A 16,830-nucleotide genomic window follows, 5' to 3' on the forward strand; every position below is an offset into this window, starting at 1 on the left:
TATTTTGTGTTAATCGTCTTTTTGTGAGTTGGTTTTATCTTCTGTTCATGTTGTAGTGCAACCGCGTAGCCAGGATTTCATTTTGGAGGGGGCGGTAAATGCACGCGAAGCGTGCCAACACTTACAGAGCGCGCGAAGCGCGCTCCCTAGGGGGTGGGTGCAGGGAGGTTTCATAAATTAAAATGAAAATGAGCCGTCTCTCTTGTCTCTAGTACCCATTTCAGCTCCAATTCAGTTGACTATATTGTGATTTTGAACCTTGTTTTCAAAAGTGATTGTGAACGCACAAAAAAGGAATACAATGGAGGAAATTAAAATAATAATAACCCCGCGCGAAGCGCGGAAGCTAAAGCGTTTAATCATTTTTTTTGCCATGAAAAGGGTCCCGCCGAGAAAAGGGTATTCTCAAAGATATATTGAATACTTCCCTTGGAAAAATCAGATTTGATTACAAACAATTTAGCGACAGTGCATATCTTTAACTCGCAAAACAGAGGAGAAGAAGTCTATATGCCGGGAGGAAGATATTCCTCCCCGCGCAGAGCAATGAAACTCTGACATTTCAAAGGGCGGGCGTTTCATCAAATGCAGATATCTCTAATACCCCATCGGCTCTAATTCAATTGATTTTCTAAGATTATTGAACTTCATTACAAGGAAAATAGTGCGCAAAAAGTTAAAACTTCTGTAATTTATAAAAATTATAAAAAAATGATGCCTAATTTCTTTGACTTATCCTGAAGCGCTTCATTTTGAATTATAAAGAAACTTAAGTGTCATTCAAAATTTCAAACTGAGGGCGCAAAACAGGACAGGAGATGAATGTGCAGGAAAATGACATGACGTTTAATAGAATTTGATTTAAAAAAATTTGTACTTTTTTATTTAATACGACACGAATTTTATACCTTCCTTTTTTAAAATTAGGAACCTGTTTGGTTTATTTATGGTTGTTTAGTAATGAGCTGAAAAGCGGGAGAAGTTGACTTTATGGAGGTGACGGCAGAAATTGATATAAAGATTTTACCCGCCCGGAGCCGACCCGACCAGAAGTTGCGCGATCAATAAAAAAAAGATAACTTCATATACTTCGGCCTAACCTTACTCTAATTCCATGCCCTAATCTATACATTTGAACTTTAACTGGCAAGAAACACATATATCTGAGGTGGAAGAACAGGGCTAGAGAAAGGGTGGGGGAAACAATGGAAAACTTCAATATTGTCATTTAACCGCGCGCAGCGCGGAAGCAAAATTCACATATAAATTTAGAGCAAGAGTGAAGGAATTTCTCTTTTGAGAAAAAAATAAAGAATAAAAAGAAAAAAAAACACAAAGCGACCTTTCTTCCCTTTCCTCCCTTCCCTTTTCCCTTTCTCCTCTCTTTTTTCCCTTCTCTTTTTTTCTTTTTGGGGACGTTTTGGGGGGGGGCGACCGCCCCCACCGCCCCCCCCTAGCTACGCGCCTGTTGTAGTGGTGTTTTTTATGTCATACTTCCGGTCATGTTAATACATTAAAATGTGTTGCGCTATACCCCGGCGATGCCGCCAGGACGACAGTGAACCGACGGGTATTACCGTACCCCTTTTCTTTTTCGGTTTAGTGGATCATCCTGTCGGCGGGACTAGGGTACAAGTTGCTTGTAAATTATTCTGAGTACACATTTTTTTTTAGAATACGTTGTATGTACTTATACACAGTTTGTATCAATGTTCTGTTTGATTGAAGTGCAACCATATGTTTTGTATACTTTGTTTTTGTGACGAATAAAAGCTGCAAAGATAAAAAGAAAGGTATTTTATGCCAAAAATTGGGTACAAATCTTGCGTTTCAAACTACTTCCTCACTTTTTGACCAATTCTCATGAAATTTGGCACACACATAGGTCTTGAGTTAAGGAGTGCAAAACACAATTTTCGCTTGTTATAAATTGTATTACCATGACTGTATATTATAGCTAAAACCCAGGAAAACTCCTTGTGGATCAAAATACCCCCCCCCCCCTCCTCCTTTTTTTTGGCCAGTACTCATGAAAGTTGGCACTGACATTGGTCTTTGGGTGAACATGCAATTCCCTTTTCTGAATGTCTTTCATATTGTGTTGCCATGGTAACAGCCTGTTATATTTCTGGGTTTTTTTTTGTTGTTGCTCCAGTTTGTTGAAACAAACATCTTGGGTAAGGACATGCAAGATTAATTTTCCAAGTGTGTTGGAAAATGGGTTTCGATGGTAACATAGGGCGCATCACCTTCAGTGATATTTCTAGTTTCCATTTGCTTATCAACCTGAATTCCATGCAAGAGGTGCTGGTACACACCCCAGTAAACCCGCTTCACATGGCCATGTAGTATGCCAGGGGAAGTTCTGATGAATCCTCTTTCACTGTATAAACAAATTATTTGTATTCTAATTTTCAAAGAGATTAAAAGAGTGTTAATTATGGCCACTCCACATGAAAAGGCAGCAGAAGGATTTCAAGGGGGGGGGTGTACGAATGTAGAAAACCAAAATCATTTGTTTATTCTTTGTACACATCGATTATAAGGTGGAGCTGAATCTCCAGAGTTTTCTCTTATACCATCATTGAAAATCTACTTTCTATTTTGGTACGTACTTGAGAGTGCTAAGACTACAGTATGCCACAAACACACAAAGAAATACTAAAGAAATCCAAATGGTTGATTTTATATTTTATATATTTCATTCTTATTAAAGAATGCAAACATAATACAAGGTACTTACAGAGCCAAGACCCTCTTATATTGGCTATTTTTTGTGGGGTGAAACTTCATGCATTATTTTGTCAACCCCTGAAAAGGCTTAAAGTAATTTCCACCCTATATTAGGCAAATTTTAATTCAACATTCACTTTGCTCAAGACATGTTGATTAGTAGACGATATATTTTTCAAAACTTTCAGTGAAGTTTACTGCATGAAAATCTTTAGTATATTACCAATAATAAGCATCTGTTGAAAGCTACTGAAATAATTCGAAGGACAGAGCAAATTTGACATTAACTTTTAACTTTTGTTATATAAACTTAGTTTCATGACACAGGGCAGCTTTATGTAGAATCTTCACCATCGCATGAAAAGAAGATATATTTAGCTGTTAACATGTAAATCTATGACAAGAAAATTTTCTTCAGCTTTAATACATGAATATGAAAAGACAATAATCTTCAGCTTACATGTACATATTACTGTGCTTACTTGAATATTCATGAAAAGGCAGAATTCTTCAACATGAATATTCATGAAAAAAATATTCTGCAGCTGACATGAATAAAAAATATTTGTAAACATACATTGCAAAAACTAGGTAATTAACCAAGAAAAAATTCAATATAAAACAATTTTCACATTAAAGATATTTGTGAGTCACTGAGAAACTTTTTGAAAATAAGGCCTCTTATAGATATATAAAAAGAATTCAAGATATTATGACTGGCATGCTTTGTGATATATTTGTCTATGTAGTGTTTTGTTACAGGTATGTTTTTTTTTCAAAGATTGTGTGATTTTGTAAACATTCAAGTTCAATAGGACATTATGTTTTACAATTTATCCTCTTTTTTAGGATATACATGTACCTGGAAATAAATCAGGAATGGGTTTGTCATTTTGTGCATTTATTATCTGAAATAAATAGATAAAATGTAGAATTAAAAAAAAAATCAGCATTGGCAAGGTTTTGTCATTAGGTCTTAATGATTAATTGGTATGGAAGAAACAAAATATACACTAAATAATGACACCCAATGGATACACCAATATGGTAACACTACATGGTGGCAGCCAATGGTTACACCACACATTGTAACACCAACTGATTACACCACACATGGTAACACCATTTGATTACACCACACATGGTAACACCATTAGATTACACCACACATGGTAACACAGTCTGATTACACCACACATGGTAACACCATCTGATTACACCACACATGGTAACACCATTAGATTACACCACACATGGTAACACCATCTGATTACACCACACATGGTAACACCATTAGATTACACCACACATGGTATCATCATTCGATTACACCACACATGGTAACACCATCAGATTACACCACACATGGTAACATCATTTGATTACACCACACATGGCAAATGGAAGCAAGTGATATCAATTTGTTTGATAACTTCATACTTTTTTCCTGAGGACAAAATTCATGTTGCTATATCAGACAAGGCCCCATTCCACAATAAACTCATTTCATGTAATGATCCTCAATAGAAGAATCCATGAATTAAAAGAAAAAAATAATACAAAAAACTATGTTGTCAAAAAAAAAGCTGGAATGGAACACTAAAGTGTTATAATAACACAAAGGTTAATATATTACACTCTCATGTTGTGGTTTGACTATAGGTAGCTAATTATGACACTAGTCTCTAACAGAAGGGGTTCATCTTATCTGCTTAATTCATTCAAACTGTGAGGTTTATAAAACAACGTCCTTTGCCATTAGAGAAAACAATACAAAATAGGATAACCTAATAATGATATTTTTGGCTTCCCATAATATTATCACTCAGGCTTGAGTTAAACTTGAGCTCATAACAGGAGCATATGAAACACTGTTGTTTATTGCTTTTTGTGTTCCTCTGTAACTATTGGTGTTGCAGTTTTAACACCAAAGATTTTGCAGTATACATTCCCTATCAAGGCTATAATCTATGTTTAATTTTTTTTCTTTCAATTTGGTAACATTTGGCAACAGTTTCTGGTCATTCCGCTAGCAAAGCTGTTTGAAAGAACACACTTGGAATGAATGAAGGTAATAGAACAGGTAAATCATGAAATGGAAATACAAAGAACAAAACAAGCAATTGTTGGGTCCATTGATCTCAGTGTACATAATTATTTGAATGTTTTACAGAAAATGAAATTAATGTCAAACACTTGGTCCAATGTGGGGATGATAAAGAGGACTGAAGAAACCAACTAGACTCTATCTATTGATTCAATCTGAGAAGATACTGTGTAGGTCTCTTTGCTCTTGAATGTAGACAAATGCCAATAGATGTATTAAAACATTGGTCAATAGTATTTGATACCATCACACACACACACCGACAAAAGATTATGTGATCGTATAATGATGCAATCCAATGTACCATTCATTATGAAAGAGCTAAACCATGTAGTAGACGGATGTTTGCAGCAACAAAATATATTTAACATTATTACCTATAGCAGACATCTGAGGCGGTCATTTAAAAAACGGTACTGCCCAAGATTTCATGAATATCGGGAAAGGTTAGGTACATTATTTGTATTTTGCTCGGTCTCTATGCGCATATTGAATTTTCATACAGAGACGACGCAAAGTGTACCTTTGTATTTTCCCTGGTCTCACATCCGGGCATTTAAAGGATGTGTAGAAAGAGATGTTGATCCGAGCAGCAGTAATATGTTTTAATAAGACATAATATAGATACTGCGCACGAAGCCTGCCAGGGACGAGACATTACACCACAATGCCCTGCTCAACATGACAAAATAGAATCACACTTTTAAAGGGCAAAATATCTCAATTTTCACAATTTTGATATAGATGTCTGATATAGGTTATAATAAAGATATTGACTGGCTATTCTTTCGGGGATCATCAAATATATTGCAGTTAAAAGAACCATATTTCCTTTTTATATAGACTCCGGCCAATATGATTCATTTGCAGGCAATATATTGGAAGTTACCCTAAGGTCCAGTCAATATTATATAAAGATATACACAAAGTAACAATGGTAATTATCATGCTACAGTAGACTCTACATATGATAAGTCAAATAAACACCTTACTCAAAGTATTATTTCAGACCAGGATATGTCTTATATATCTTCTAAGTCAAATTCTGTCCAAATCAGATTTTATTTGGTCTCAAGAGATTTGACTTAGAGGGAAAGTTACTTGTATTTCAGAAGGGAGGGGGGGGGGTGAGAAGAGAGAAACTGAATTTGAATGTCCAATAATAATTACCCACAGATACAGATGTGTATATCACCAAAGGGGTTTCAATCACACCGCTACCAAATACATTGCAGTAAAACAAAACATGTACATACCAAAATGGCCAAATCAATTGATTGTTCAATACTGCTTTAATATATCATTGTCAACATATCAAATTACTTCTTTACTGATTCTTAAATTCAAAATTTTGGCAAATTTATTTGTCCAATTCATTGAGTCCATCTAAGTATGCGTCCTGATTCAAAATATTGGCAACTATTTTAAAACAGTTGTTGGAGCTCTACATTTTTAATAAACTGACAAACTCTTGGTAAAATAATGGATACCAATTGGTTTATCACTGTTACTATGGTAACTGTCAGAGAATATATATATATATATATATATATATATATATATATATATATATATATATATATAGTTATATTTTTGCCATAATAACAACCTATATAAAGTAGTGCCCTAAATCTTCTAATATGACTTTTTCCCCAATAAACAACATCTAAAGAAAGGAATGTATGTTGATGACTGGCAATTAAATGTATTTTGTCCTGTGTGAATAAAGTTGAGTTTAATGATGATCTTTTGGTTCATAATTTTCTAATTATTTTCTAAGCTTTATCTGCATGGAAATGAAAGGGATGCTCCGGGCTGAGAATATTTATATCTACATAAAATGTTACAAATTTTATAGAATTTCATAAGTAAATTTCACTCTTTAAAAGTGGTAAAATAAATAACAGAGATTCAAGTTTTCTAAACAATTCTTAACATCATATTCTAATTCATTTTTTGACATGTATAAAGCCATTGTAAATAGTGAAATCTTAGAAAAACATTAAAGGGATGCTCCAGGCTATATATTCTTATATTTCAATAAATAGAGTAAAATTCACAGAGCATGGAGGCAGTGTAGCTCAGTCGGTTAGATCCTAGATCTCAACGTCAGGTGTTCGAGTCCAGCTCATGCCTAAACGAGTCTACCAAAAATCTGATGCCATAGCTTTGTGTGTTAGCGTGCCTCACCACTGTATTCAGTGCAGGTGTGAATTCATTTGGAAAACACTACGTCTATCGGAAAGGACGCAAATGTTGGTCCCGTGTACAGGAGAGTCACAACCTATGCACGTTAAAACCAATAATCTTTTCGTCAAAGAGTAGGGTGTTCACCCGGTGTCTTGCACCTGCCGGTCCCGACGAAATTCAGGTCAAGTCAATCTTGACGTTCATATGCTATAATAATAATCAATGATCGTGGGCATTAACGGAAAGAAAAGACAAGACAAAATGCTGAAAATTTCATCAAAATCGGATAACAAATAACAAAGTTAAGCAAATTATGTGAAAAAATATGCATGTCATCATGAATATTCATTAGGTGGACTGATGATGTCACATCCCCACATTCCTGTTTCTTACGTTATTACATGACATCATAATATCTTAACTTTTTTCATACATGTGTAAATGATGTCTCCATTATGATGAAATAAGTTGCAGCAAAAAATAACAAATGCACTTAATCAGTTGTCAATCCAATTGTTTTTAGTTCTTGGTAGAAATTTTTTGAATAAATCTGATTTCATAATAAAATACATAAGAACAAGTGAGGATATTCAATAATTTTATTTGTCATCTGATGTCGATCAGATTTTCAGCATTTTGCTCTGTAAATTTTACTTTATTTATTGAAATATAAATATATTCAGCCTGGAGCATCCCTTCAATTTTTTTCACTATTTACAATTGCTTTATACATGTCACAAAAGAAATTAGAATATGATGTTAAGAACTGTTTAGAAAACTTGGGTCTCTGTTATTTATTTTACCACTTTTAATGAATGAAATTTATTTATGAAATTCTATAACATTTATAACATTTTATGTAGATATATATATTCTCAGCCCGGAGCATCCCTTTCCAAAGAACCCTGTGCAATTTATTTGCCTGTCTGTATCACAGAAAAGTGAATCTACAAAACATGGCAATATAATTATCTACAAAACGATAGTTATTGCATAATGAAATACATTCTGAATTGAAAATGAAAATAAAACAATCATGTAAAATCAGGCAATGTGTATTATGTGGCAGAATCACACACTATTTATATCCAGTCTTCATTGATTGTCAGACATAACTCACAGCTCCACGGGTTAAGGCATATCATTTATTTTCACTTATTAATGTGGAACTATCATAATACATACAGCTGCAATCTACCTGGAAATTAGAGAGATATTTTTCTATCAGCTTTTGCAAATCAAACAATAGAATATGCCAACAAACTCATTCAAACAATAATAAATACATTATATTTCTCTACTATAATCTATACAAAATATTTTGGAATATGCTTAAAGCTTCATTAATAACATCTCTGGGGATCAGACAATCCATATTATATATGCTGAACACACAAAGGGTTCATATAAAACACTGTAGCTATTGTCTATGTTGATTGTTTGCATGGAATGATTGCGTTACTTGCGTAGCCGATAAACAAAGACTTGTTCACACATGGGTCAACAGAGCTCATATGTTGAGAGCTCAATTGCACTCAATCCGCTTGACATAAATGAGAACCTGGCAGGAGTTACATTACTTGAAATGCAATAGTAGCTCAGTAAAAGCCATTTCAATTATACTGCATTTATTGCAGCAAGTATAATTACTAACTGATATATTGTGCAATATCTGACAAATTGCAAGAATATATTTTTGTCTCCTTGTTTCTAGTGTTGCTGTAGCTTGTTTGTGGTCTATATTATGGTTGTTCCACTTTATATGTTTGTCATTTTGCCTCCGACGAAGATTCTGCTAGGATCGAAAGCTTAGGCCCCTTTTTGACTTTCTAAATTGCAAGAAGATTGAAATAATTGCGCAATAATGGTCTCTGTGGTTCAATACATGATAAAGCATTGTACATGAGGCTATGTAGGTGTGCCTATGTGTTTCAAATATAGCAATGTCAATGTACTTGCAAAGAAATTGAAATTGTTGAAAGAAAATGATCATTTTGGTCCTCCATCTTTCAACAATGGATAACAAAAAAAGGAGAGGAATACTGAAAAAGAGGGGGGGGGGGGATTTTTCACTTTTATGCCAATATGTGCCATTGTCAAGCAATATTATGTGCACTAACATATACATACATATACACATAGAAAATAAATATAAACTCTTTCTACAGCATGCATATATTACACTTGTCAACATCTATTCTGTCATGATTTCTTAGAATTTTGAAGAATTAAACGATGGTATTCCAACAAAAAAATATAATATTCATATTTACAAACAATTGAGGGCGCTATTTCCTATTTGTCAATCTACAAACATTGATTGCATACTTCTAAACTGGGTTTAGTGTTCAGAGCTAGTTGGTATTGGTGTTAAGTAATATAACATCCCTCATCTTAAGATTGTTCCATTGAGAGTGTACACAACAAGAAAAAAAAACAGTTGTGCGCATCTCACCGGTATGCCTAGCTGGGCTGTTTGCACCAAGCCAGATTGCAGCATATCCGAAAAGTAAGATGTAACTTTTATAGTAACTGTCAGATCATAAGGACATCCCCAGATATATCATTATCCTGGTCTTCACATTCTGGATTGCACACTGTATACACATTATCCACTCCTTGGGGAGTATGCCACCATTTAACAGCTAAGACAACACTTACACCATACTGTATCAACACCATATTAACTCTGGACCAAATAAATCTGGTGCTGGTAAACTTGGTGTCACAGCAATATAGCATACACCCTACAGACCTGCGATGTGGAAAAGGGGAATCCAGCCATGGTAACAAAATAATAAAATAAATGAAAAAAAAGTTGTGAAAATCGGATAAGCAATAAGAAAGTAATGACTATTTGCAAAATGAGATCACTAAGACTATAATAATAATAATAATAATAGCGGCATTTTTACCCAGGGTAGCCACTTCAGTTCCGAAAACTGTTCTCGAAAACTATGTCGATCTCAAATTGGAATTTGGTGATTTCATTTTTGTTTTTTTCACATCTATTTGTCTAATTTAATTAACAGGAATTTGTGTGGTTTTCTCCTAAGCACTTTTTCCCCAGTGTTGAATAAGATGAACATGCATGTATATCCTCAGTTATCCTTACCTTACATCATAATTACATCACCATAAGCCAATTCGAATCCCAATATAAACGGGAATCAAAGCTTCTCACAAGTAAAAAATTGCCTAACTTTCTTATTATGTGTCAAGTTTTGTTAAAATATTCACCAATTAGCTTTCCTAATCTTCTCATTTCCTTTTCATAATTTGTCTACTTGGGTCACATTTCCCCTTTAATGTATTAATATCATTTTCATCCTGTTTTGTACATCTTTCTAGGCATACATTCCACATGAAAGAATAAATGACTAAATTTAGATTATACATATATGTTGATGTATAGGTGGCATGTAGAGTGAAACAGTGTGTATAATAGTGCACTTGTGATATTCATAACTATAATTCTTGCATTTGATTTCGGCAATTTAGAAATCATATAGTTATTAGTTTCATACTAACAACTAAGCAGGTATTTCACAATCTCATATCGACACTGCATGAATGTAGCACTGTATATAGAAGAACCACTGAGAATCAAAGCGGTGAAAACTGGATGCAACCAGTTAGGATGTGTTTTGACTCATCAAGCTTGCAGTTATGGTTGAACATCATGATGCCCTTTGTGATGTCATCATCAGGTCAAAGGTCATGTGCGATCTGCTTCCCCATTTTTCTTCCACACACTCACTGTCCTATCACTATAAAAGAGAAAAACAAGACAATCGGACATTATTGGTTATTACAGAGATATGTGTTTCTTGTTTTGCAATATTTCATACATTTCATTTCTAATAAATACTACAGGTTTTCATCAAACTGTTATGCACTCCAAAACTGTATTCTATACAAGTGTAGAGCAGAAAATTGACAATACTGCAATGACAATTTGTTTTCATACCTGATATTACTACAATTCTTTATGACCTGGGGTGGTATTCTGAAAATGGTGTTAGCTAATACAATCGGTATTCTGCAAATCATGTAGGAATGAAAAACATGTGGCCCAAGTGTTAACACCGCGCACAGTCATGAAATACATGTATGCAGTGCGCAACGCGCAACCCCTATACGCGGTGTTAGGGTGGAAGATAACACAAAATTTGGTACTCTTAAAATGGTGTTGGCAAAAATTTTGTTCAAAGATAACACAAACGTTTAACACTGGAGAGGTTAAGTTGAGGAATACAATGGCTGCACTTTTTCTAGTAGACGCAATCCTAAAGAACATATACTGGCACATAGCTATCATACGGCAGAACTTTTTTAAATTTTATTTTATTTTTCCAGCTCCATTTTCCCTCGATCTACCTTTCTCTCTACTATTCTTGAACTTCCTGTGAAAATACTCTTCAAGTTCATCTTTATTTTGGCTTATCTAAAAATCATTATCTTCTTTATATGCTCATGAATTATTTATTTGGTTACTTTTTGCCAAATCATAAACTAGCACATCAATGATGTGGAGCTCATGCGGCATCTCGCAACTAAATTTAACACAATTTCAATTTCAGCCCAGTTGACATTGGTGACATAAATTGAGGATATACAATTGAAATTGATGAAGAAATGACATAGAAGCATTTTTTTTTTATCTATGAATAAATTTCATATAAATTAAGCATAAATAATTTTCTAGTCAAAATTTCTTAACTCTGTGTAAAACCTTGGTGAACCTCATGTAGCTCTCAGATGGAACAAAAATAATCAAAATCAATCAACAAATAAATAAGTAATTTTTGTGAGTTTTGAAAATATATGAATAAATTAGCATATTTAATGAGTTTCAAAATTCTGTGTTGAAATTTTGTATCACCACCTCGAGCTATCATATAAAGCAAACAAAATCAAAATCTGTCAACAAATAAAGAGGCATTTCTGTGATTTATGAATAAATTTCGCATAAATTAGCATAAATAATTTTCTACTGAAAATTTCAAAATTCTTTGTAGAAGTTTGGTGAACCTCATGAAGTTCTACCAGATGGAAGAAAAAAAATCAAAATCGGTCAACAATTAAAGAGATAAAGCATTTTATGTGAATTTTTAAAAATATGCATAAATTAATTTCGCATATATTAGCATGAAAATTGTTCTGGTCAAAATGTCAACATTCTGTGGAGAAGTTTGGTGAACCTCATGAAGCTCTACCAGATGGAAGCAAAAAATTCAAAATCGGTCAACAAATAAAGAAGAAGCATTTTTTGTGAATTTTGAAAAATGCGCATAAATTAGCATATTTAATGAATTTCAAAATTCTGTGTAGAAGTTTTGAATCCCCCACCTAGTACTATCATATAAAGCAAACAGAATTAAATTCGGACTTAAAATGGCGAAGAAGAAGCATTTTGAAATTGTGGACGGATGACAGACGACGGACGCCACGCCACGGCATAAGCTCATTTGGCCCTTCGGGCCAGATGAGCTAACAAGGACAAAAAGGAGAGGAAGAAAATCAAAATCGTCTAAAAGAAACAAACAGAAATTAAAAAGTATGGAATTGTTAAGTACGTGGGATTTGGGAACTCTTCTTTGATATTCCCAAACTTTTTCCCTTTTTTTCATAGTTCCAATTATTAGAATTTTGAACTCTCAATTATTGTAGGTTATCCTTAATCTATGACTTCCCTGCCTCTAGGGACGTCAATCTATATTTATGGAAGGGGGGGGGGCAAAAGTGAAAAAAAAATCAAAATTATTTGTCTGATCGCTCTGCACTCCAAATTATAATGAAGAATTTTGTGTGCGGGGTTCACCCCAAAAATTACAATTTTGTATGTTTGATAATTAATATTTCTATGTCAAGTTGTTTTTCTAAAGTGATTTTCATGCTTTTTTAATTTACATTACATATTTTTCTCAAGTTTTCAAATTTTTTTTGGGGGGCAAATAAATATGTTTGCCCCCATAGTTTCATAGGATGATCGCCCCATGCCCAATCTACAATCGATCAAGGCCTCTATCTCCTATTATTTTGTACCCATGCTGTCTGAAATAATCCATTCTTAATCACCCCTCCCCATCATAACTCTCTATATAACTCTAACCATTATTTAGCTGTATGCGCTTACAAAATTATGTCACAATGCAGGATTCGTGTCACCACACATTTTCCCCTGAAAATTCTGTGCGATCTTTTCTTTAACAGCGCATTTGATTGGATTAAATAGATGCAGAGTTGGAGAAGCTGAAGATAACACAAAATGAGATAACACGCAGATAATTTTCATAATACTGATTTTGGGGAATGTTAGGGGCGCGTTAAATCACAGAGATAAAATGATATTTAACACGATTTTCAGAATACCGCCCCAGGTTTGCATCCCTGTTAATGTAATATTGATTTGATTATTTTGGTGAAAAGCTTTTCCATTCAGGGAATATCAGACAAACTGGCCTCTGACTAGACTTTGATAACTTAGCTCATTGTATGCAAGGAATTACCCTTTTGGGTTACAGAGGTCACTATCTAAACTATCAATGAATTGGGGGGAGGTAAAACAAACACACACTATTGGGAAGAGATTGATATGTATCCATTTGCATTGGAAAGATGTTTACATGTATATTCAGCTTGCCTAAAAATGACAGTTTGACCATCACCTTCATCATTGGTGATTATTCTTGTACCAGTATTAATAAGACAATCTTACCCAGATATGCAGAGATATATTGAGACCACACTATAAACCAGTTCAGCGTGCTATAAACTTGATAGTCTTGTGTTTTCAGACTTTCTCCATAATTTGATCATGTCACTGTTTCCATAACAACGGGAGGCATGCCAGCCAACCAACATAGATCGGGATAGCAGAAAGGTGAACACACGAGAGCAGCAGACAGTGCAAAGCATGCAGGGATGGGTGGGATATGGGAATTTCCAAAGCAATAGAGAGACAGAGAGAGAGAGAGAGATAAAGCAAACATATTGATGAATCATAAAGCAAGCAAGCAGCAAGGACTACATATATAAGAAGTGCAGATTTATGTATTTCAACATGCATTATGCAATAAAAAAGGCATCAAAAGAACATTTCTCTTGATTTTACATAGCGGATGTGACCGTGGACAAAATCATTCAATAAGTAAACAGAATGATGGAGCAATAAAATTAGACTAGGGAATTTGATTTCATGACATTTTAATGAGATAATATAAAATTATAATAAATAATGGTTACATGGTAAAGTCAAGTGACATTTCATGAAGTGAGGTGAAAAAATGAATAGTCAGATACTACAGTGAGCAGTCAGGTGACAAAATGAGTAGTCAGGTGACAAAGTGAGTAGTCAGGTGACAAAGTGAGTAATCAGGTGACAAAATGAGTAGTCAGGTCACAAAGTGAGTAGTTAGGTGACAAAATGAGTAGTTAGGTGACAAAGTGAGCAGTCAGGTGACAAAGTGAATAATCAGGTGACAAAATGAGTAATCAGGTCACAAAGTGAGTAGTCAGGTGACAAAGTGGGTAGTCAAGTTACAAAGTGATTAGTCAGGTGACAAAGTGGGTAGTCAAGTTACAAAGTGATTAGTCAGGTGACAAAGTGAGTAGTCAAGTTACAAAGTGATTAGTCAGGTGACAAAGTGAGTAGTCAAGTGACAAAGTGATTAGTCAGGTGACAAAGCGAGTAGTCAAGTGACAAAGTGATTAGTCAGGCGACAAAGTGAGCAGTCAAGTGACAAAGTGATTAGTCAGGTGACAAGGCGAGTAGTCAAGTGACAAAGTGAGTAGCAGGTGACAAAGTGAGTAGTCAAGTGAGTAGTCAGGTGATGGCATTTATGCAAAGCATGAACAATTAAATAAAGATAGGAGGGAGAGAAAAAACACAAATGAAATGAGATAATACATATACATAGAGACAAGTACAAAGAAATGAGATAACAATACGTATACAGACAAGTAAGCGCACAAAGAAATACATAGAAAAAGCCTAGTAAACAGACAATACACAACTTTAACCCTAAATAGACTGGGCTATTTCGACACGCCTAAGACGCGGGAAGTGCCCCTTATGATCGCGGCCTTCGATCGTGCAATCACGATGAAAATTGGCACGTGTATTTCCCATGGCATATTCTACAAAACTATAAGATCGAAATTCTGCGAAAAATCTCACTGCTAATTAATCATGCTATTTTATGGATAAATTCAAATGTTTGCTCTAATTAACTAAAAAATGCCCCTAAAATTCTGATTTTTGGTTCACAGACTCTTAATAGGAATCTGATCAAATCTACTTTTTTTAAATGTCAAAATCACATTTATTTTCTTATGCATTTTATTTTTTTCTAAATTTCTTATGTATATCCCTGTTTTTCAACTATTTGTTTTTTAATTGTTTTTTCAATGGAAATTTTTGGGACTTTATTTTGACCTTAAACATGATGAATTTGATTGATTTCAATCAGTAAAAGGAAAATAAATAATACATTTATGAATTTTGGCTAAAAACACTATTTGCATTGGATTTATACAAAAATTCACATCTTTGAGCAATTTTGGGTCTGCATGCACTTACGAAATTTTGCGTAATTTTGTTACCGCATATCCGGGAGTCGCAATTTTGATCTCAAAAGTTGCACAAGACTTGCGCGGTGGATTTATCGTGAAAAACGTTGAAGGCCCCCCCCCCCCAGTCTTATAAGGGTTAATACTTGAATACACATCATGTAAAAATGAATTGTGATATGGGAGTTGACAAAATGAAGATAATGTAAAAAGAGGAATGACAACTATTATTATGGATAACAAGCACTAATCTAAAATAGTATACACAAAACAGAAAGTAAACACACACAAGCCTTATAGCATACCAAAGACATCAAATATGCACATCAAATGTACAAGTATGAAAATGTTATACATATATCACTCATATTAGCACTATGTAGTATCTACTATACAGATAGGAAACTTGGCAGGATTTTGAGGGATGTGCATTTGATTTCACCGGAGAGATACTATTAGTTAAAATCATGATGCAATTATGGCATGCATCATGTTATTACTGTTGTTATCGTGATTCACGATCCTGAATGCCAAGTTTATTCTGTTCCTTATTAAAGGTCAAGTCCACCCAAGGAAAATGCTGACTTGAATAAATAGAGAAAAATCAAACTAGCATAGTGCTGAAAATTTCATCAAAATCGGATGTAAAATAAGAAAGTTATGATTTTTTTAAGTTTCACAACTAGGCGAGTCAGTCGATGATGTCCATCACTCACTATTTCTTTTGTTTTTTGTTTGAATTATACAATATTTCATATTGTTGGATTTTTCTCTTTTTATTTAAATCAACTTTTTGGGGTTGTGGAATTGTCCTTTAAAGATATCAATATGCGATTTTAAGTAAATTCATCAAGGCCCAAACATATGCTGAATCTAAGTTTAACTGATATGATTTGAAGGTTTGAGAACATTTTGGGGGCTGTAATATCCAAACAAATAAGGACACATTAACCATTAGAGTGTTTCATGAAAGGACTAGTCAGAAATTTAATCTGGCAAACTCTGTTTTATCAAACAATTGCCAACGGTGCTTCTTGGCAAATTAAAATCAAGAGAAGTTGTCAGATCTGAAAACTTATCGGGACAAAAAAAAATTGACTAAAAACATTGCCCAAGTGACTTTGAAAGATTTTAAATGGTGGCTTGAGTCAGACGTTCATATTGTTACTGAAAATCTGTGATCTTTAATGGTTTTGTATTATGGAGGAGGATTCAGTAATGGTCAC

At 34.1% G+C, this 16,830-nt stretch overlaps 1 protein-coding gene across 1 annotated transcript in view; it reads right to left on the reverse strand.

The window, feature by feature from the left end:
* Positions 1-7,765: 7,765 nt before the first annotated feature.
* LOC135154463 (kinesin-like protein KIF21A) overlaps positions 7,766-16,830 on the reverse strand; it is a 37,251-nt gene continuing 28,186 nt past the window's right edge. The window contains exon 11 of the mRNA XM_064100608.1: positions 7,766-10,800. Coding sequence (XP_063956678.1) covers positions 10,749-10,800 — 52 coding nt within the window. The 3' untranslated portion in view covers positions 7,766-10,748. The remainder of the gene's footprint in view (positions 10,801-16,830) is intronic.

The sequence above is a fragment of the Lytechinus pictus genome, chromosome 6, assembly GCF_037042905.1.
Source record: "Lytechinus pictus isolate F3 Inbred chromosome 6, Lp3.0, whole genome shotgun sequence".
In the NCBI taxonomy this organism is placed as follows: domain Eukaryota; kingdom Metazoa; phylum Echinodermata; class Echinoidea; order Temnopleuroida; family Toxopneustidae; genus Lytechinus; species Lytechinus pictus.